The sequence below is a fragment of the Suricata suricatta genome, chromosome 12, assembly GCF_006229205.1.
Source record: "Suricata suricatta isolate VVHF042 chromosome 12, meerkat_22Aug2017_6uvM2_HiC, whole genome shotgun sequence".
NCBI classification, from domain to species: Eukaryota; Metazoa; Chordata; class Mammalia; order Carnivora; family Herpestidae; genus Suricata; species Suricata suricatta.
The window spans coordinates 446,339-452,071 of NC_043711.1; the positions used below are offsets into that span (position 1 = coordinate 446,339).

The following is a 5,733-nucleotide window of genomic DNA, read 5'->3' on the forward strand; positions in this document are numbered from 1 at the left end:
CGGCCTGAGGTTCTTGGGCTCAGCGTCCTGCGCGGGTCTTGATGTACAGAAGGTGCCCAACAGTGACCGCAAAACGGGTGGTCTGGGCTGCGGGTGACACATCTGCTGAGTGGTGCCTTGGGAGTTCCCACAACTGAATTTTTCCTCAGATGCGAAACTCCCCGGGAACCGGGGGCCGAGGGCCTCTGTCCTTGCGGGTCCGAGGCCCGGCCCGGCTTCCCGATCGCGTCGCCCCTGCCCCCTGGCTCAGAGCACAGACAGGGAGGTTCCCCACTCTGGGTCCTTCAACCCCAACCCGCCCCCCCCCACCCCGTGTCCCCCCAGGTGCCCGCTGAACTCCGTCTTCCTTCACTCACCAGGGCGCTTTGGCGGCACTGCGGGGAGGGGGTGGCGCCCGGCTTTGTGACCTTGGGCGAGTGGAAAAGGGGGGTGCAGCACTTCCCGGATGGTTGACAGTCCTCAGATGCTGCCCGGAGGCCTGCCCTCTGCCCGCCTCAGTTTCCCCAGGCCCACAGCGCCCGGAGCAGCGGCGGGGAGGCCCCGAGGCCGGCGCCCCACCTGCCCGGCCCCAGCAGCTGCGGCTGTTTCTGTGAATGGGAGGCGGGGGCGGCCCCCAGGGACTGGGTTCCCGGTCCACCTGGGCCCCCGACAGCAGCACTGGACCTGCTGAGTCATCTCAGTTTTATGTGGGGGATGGGAGGGGGCCCAGGGGGCCCGAGCCTGGGCGAGCCTCCTTCCTTCCGTCGTCGGTGGGCACCAAGCCCAGCACCCACAGCCCCCACGTCTGCCCGGGGGGCTCTCATCTGGGTGGGGGAGTCCCTCACAGGATGAGCCCAGTCCTACGCGCTGTGACAGATGCTGGGGGGCTGCAGAGCCACCCTGCCTGCGCTGCCCTGGCCTGGGGGTCAGACCTGGCAGTGGGAGCACAGAGGCTTTGGTCGGAGGAGGGCGGCTCCGGCTGGACCTGGCGGGCACGCTGCAGAGGGGCCTCTGTGGGTGCCCGGTCAGTGAGGGGGACACATGGGGCAGAGGTGCCTCGGGGAGCAGCCACCAGGGCCTGGACAGCAGGAAGTCTGGGCTTTATCCTGACAGCAATAGGGAGCCATGGTCTGTTTTAGAGCCGAGGAGACCCGACGGCCTCTGGATGTGAAGGTGAAAGGCTCTCAGACCCTGTGTCCCTGGGAGTCTGCCTGTCACTCTCGGCGTGGGGGAAGAGTGACCGTTTTCTAGGGGCACGGGGGATAAAAAGCAGCCCCACTTCTGCTATTTCACTTTGTCTTCAGGAGTTACAACGAGTAAACTCTTATCCCACGCCCTGGGGACGCAAAGATAGGTGACCTCCCGAGTAACAGCGGCCTGCGCCCGCCCCAGCTGAGCGGACGGCCGTGCGTCCGCCACACACGAGGGAGCGCCACTCGGCTCCAAACAGGCTCGTCCACAGGCGGGAAGGGGGCTTGTGGGGCCCCGGGGGCGGGGATGATGGCTCACAGGGAGGGGGTTGGGTTTGGGAAGATGGAATATTCTGGAAGTACAGAGAGGTGGTGGTGTTTGCGTAACTCTGTGAACACACTCGGAGCTGCTGAAATACTTAGAGACGGTGGCTTGTGTGTGTGTGAACCTCACTCCCGCAGACGCTCTTCCCCAGGTCAGAGCCGAGCGGGTAAGGTTGCCACTCAGCGTCCTGGGCCCGAGGGCCCTGCCGGTGTTGCTGCCACCCACCGACTCTGGCTCCCGGCCGCTCGGACACGGCACAGCAGACGCTTCGCACCGGCTTCCTGTCCGCGGACAGGGCTCTGCCTTCCCTCTCTCCGCGGCTCGGGGCTCAGCAGCCCCTGAACACAGGCCCTGGGCTCTCTTGACGTTTCCTGATTTTGGTTCCTCTCTCTGCCTTGTAAGGAGAGCAGAGCCCCCGCCCCGGGGTCTCCCTGCCAGCCCAGCGCCGCCCCTCAGGTGGGGCCTTGTGGACTTTGGAGCCGCCTGGGTGGCAGGAGGGGGCCTGAGCAGACACCGTTAAAGGGGCAAAGGTCCTGCCGGGGGCCCTGCAGGCGGCGGTTGCTTTACAGCCTGGGCCCCTCGGCCTTGGGCTGGACGCCGCCCCCGGGGGGCCCCGTGCGGGCTGGGACCACAGCGGTTGCCCAGGCAGGGCCTCCTGGGGTGTGACCTTCTGGGGCCCGGTCATGCCTGGGAAGGGGGTGCCCTGGCGGTGCCCTCCCCACGTGAACACGTCCCCAGGCCTGGCCCCTCACTCTGTGGGCTTGCTGGCGGCCGCGGGGCCCCCTCCTCACCCCTTCCGTGCTGACGGGCTGGGGAGGGGTCCCACACCATGGATGAGTCCCCCCCGCAGATGCACAACTTGGCTCAGGCAGCAACTTGACCCACTGACCAACAAGGAGTTTCTGGCGCAGGCGGAGACCAGAGATGCCTGTTAGCCACAAACAAGAATTTCCTGTTTGCCCATCAGTGTGCTTGGGGGTGGGGAGCGCTTACCTTGTTTTCGCCACTACCTGGGCCTCCCCTCCGGCTCCCAGGGCTGCCTCAGCAAGGGCCCGGGGGAGGGCGGCCAGCCTGGGAAGTCAGGTCCTGGGTAGGGGTGTGGGGGCAACGGGGGGGGGGGGCTCACTGGCTGCTGAGCTACTGGGGGGCCTGGCCCTGCCCGTTCTGGGCCTCGGTTTCCTTTTCTGTGAAATGGGTAGGGAAGACCGCTTGGTGATGAGGGGTCCTCAGCCTCCAGCCCCCTCCCCACAGCCCGGGACAGGCAGGGAGCTTGCGGGGGGGGGGGGGCTGGCCGTGGCTCTCAGGCAGAAAGCTGGGCCCTGTGGCCGCCGTCCACCTGAGCATGAGCCCCGTGGCACATGTCACAGACCTGCAAGGGGGTGTCAGCAGCCCGTCCAGTGGTACGCTGACAAATCAGGGTCCATTTGTTAAGCAACCACCTTGTACCCGGCTCGGGACGCTGGGAACGAAGCAGACAGAATGGGACCCTCTGTGGGGGCAGGTGGGCCGGTGGCCTGACCAGCGTGGAAATGCACGTGGCTCAGGCCGTGGAAGGTCCGGGGGACGAGGGTCAGTAAGCTAGAAAACTGCCCATGGTCAGTAAACGTGCTCCAGGTGAGAGCAGATCACGTGCCAGGGAGGCAAAGCAGCCGCGACCCCGGGGACAGGCGTGGTGGGGGCGGGTTGGGGGGGTCTGCTGTTGCTAGGCCGGGGGGGGGGCAGGCGGGGACCTGAGCCAGGAGCAGGGCAGAGGCCTGGGCTGGGCACGGGGTGCGTCGTGTCCCTGCAGTGTGACCTAGAGCCTCGGGAGGACCGACAGCAGCCGCGCCGGCCTCCAGTGGGGGTCCGGACGCCGCCCCGGGTCCCCCGTCCCTCCAGTCTGGCCAGGGAGGCAGGGAGCGGAACCCAGGGCCGAGCCCCATAAAGCTGGGGTGGCCTTTACTGCCCCGCTTTGTTGTCAGCTGCCCAGGGCAACAGCCGGGCCTGCATGTGCCCCTTTACAGCCTCAAACAATACCCTGGCCCCATGGGGGTCTGACCAGGCCCTGCCACAGGCCTGTCCAACCACCATTTGGCCTGGGGGTTAACGCCCCCTGGCCCCCTCCAGCCAGCTGCCAGGTCTCAGGGTAGCTGGTCTCCAACCTGAGCCTCAGTTTCCCCACCTGGGACATAGAGGTCACAAATGTTCCAGGAGGTCCAAGTGATGCTGTCACGTTTATCAGGTGCTGTCCTCAAGGGTGGGGGAAGTGGTGCCGGAGGGACCGGGTCTGGGAGGTCCAGGCGCCCTGGACCCCCCCCATCAGGGTCTCACAGGTGTTGCCCCTCTTGGGAGGGGCCCCAGGGCGTCTGTGACAGACTCCTCAGGTCCTGGAGGGGCAGGGCCACGCTCCCCCAGGCTCCAGGGGGGGGGCCTTCCGGCCTCTCACAGTCCCAGGTGTCCCCTGGCCTGGGGGCTTCTCGGTGGCTGTGCCTTCCAGGAGGATGCGTGTTGGGGCATTAGGGCCACCCCATCCCCAGGACGACCTCGGCGTAATTGACCACATCTGCCAGGGCCCCATTTGCAGACAAGGTCTCGCAGGCAGAGGTTCGGGTAGGGGTGAATTTGGGACACCTGCCACCTCAGGCGGCACTCCCACAAACTCTGGGCCCTCCCTGCCCGGGCTGGCCCACCCTGGGGCAAATCAGTTCATCAAACTCCATTTATGCAGCAGTTGCTGTGTGCCTGAACCCAAGGCGGCCCTGACGTCCCCCCTCCCCCGCCCCCCACCCCGCGGCCGACAGGAGACCGGACCAGGGACCCAGTGCTGGAAGGGCAGAGAGGGGGGGTGTGAGGCCCCAGGAGGGGGGTGTGGGCAGGGTGAGTCAGGGACGAGGCAGGGGACGGAGTGCCGAGGCCCACCTGCAGGCCACACACCCTCAGGCAGGGGGAAGTGTGGGCCCCCCTGACCACCATAACTCAGCACAGGAATGCAGCCGGCCAGCCTGGCTGGGGCAGGGCAGAGACAAAGACTCAGCCTGGACCGCCCCATCCTGTGCCTGGAGGCCCCATGGTGTCTGTGTTCCACCGATGGGGAAACCAAACCCCAGAGAGGGGCAGGGTGGCTAAGGGGCGGCCAGCCCCAGGGACCCTGCCTCCCCGGGCCCCAGGGATGCGTCAGGCCGCTGGAGCTGGGCGTTGGTGCATCCTTGGGCCCTCATGGTAGGTTGCCCCAGCCGGGGTGCTTAGTGGTTTCAAGGCCCCCCATAGTCCTGGTCCCTCTGGGGCTGAATCTGAAGGCCGCTGCCCGCCTCCAGCTCCCTCGTCACCTGTGCCGCCTTCCCTCTGCCTGCCAGCTCGGGAACCAGTGGTCAGTGTGGCGGGGACCCCTGAGATCCCCCCAGTCACTGGAACCCAGGACAGAGTCTGTGCCGAACGTCGGTCCTGACAGTCCAAGGCTCCAGGTTCTCGCCTGCCCCTGGGCCTCAATTTCCTCAGCTACAAAATGGAGCCGCCTCTCAGGGGGCAGCCCCGGGATGTGGTCACCGCGTGCCCGCCGTCTGCACCGTGTGTGTGGGATGAGTGGTGCCCCCCGGATGACACATTCGAGACCCGGCTCCCGGTGCCCGAGGACGAGCTCTGGGAGCAGGTCTTTGCGGACATGGTCAGTGAGGAGCTGAGGCGGCCGCATCCGGGGAGGGGTGTCCTCGAAGAAGCAGAGTTGTGACGGCCACGGAGGAGGCTGGGCGAGACCTGGGCAGGCGGCGGAGGGGCCCTGGGGCCCAGGAGCGGGGGCTGCGGGCGGCACCCTCCGGAGACACCGGGGTCTTGGGGGCTGTCCTCTGGGGCTGTAGGGGACTGAACCTTTGTTGTGAGGGGCCCGGCGTGTGGCTTGGGGGCGGCCACCGTGGGAGACACATGCGGGTGTCTGTATTCGTCTGAAGGCGGGGCAGGGCTCTGCAGGTCTGTGGAGCCTGGGGACCTGCCCCTGCGGCCACCTCCCCCTGGGCGTGCCGCCGCTGACCTCCTCTCGCTGACCCCGCAGCTCTACGAACTCGATGGCGACCCCAAGAGGAAGGAGTTCCTGGATGACCTGTTCAGCTTCATGCAGAAGCGAGGTGAGGCCCGGCGGGGTCCCGGGGAGGGGCCTGCTTGGAGGTTGGGTCTGATGGGGGAGGCCCAGCGGGGTCCTCTGCTTGGAGGTTGGGTCTGATGGGGGAGGCCTAGCGGGGTCCACTGCTTGGAGGTTGGGTCTGATGGGGG

The 5,733-nt window shown here is 67.1% G+C and overlaps 1 protein-coding gene across 1 annotated transcript in view; it reads left to right on the forward strand.

The window, feature by feature from the left end:
- WDR18 (WD repeat domain 18) overlaps positions 1-5,733 on the forward strand; it is a 19,761-nt gene that overhangs the window by 4,434 nt on the left and 9,594 nt on the right. Inside the window, exons 7-9 of the mRNA XM_029916337.1 lie at positions 4,788-4,840; positions 4,969-5,134; positions 5,516-5,588. Of these exons, the coding sequence (XP_029772197.1) occupies positions 4,788-4,840; positions 4,969-5,134; positions 5,516-5,588 (292 nt within the window). The remainder of the gene's footprint in view (positions 1-4,787; positions 4,841-4,968; positions 5,135-5,515; positions 5,589-5,733) is intronic.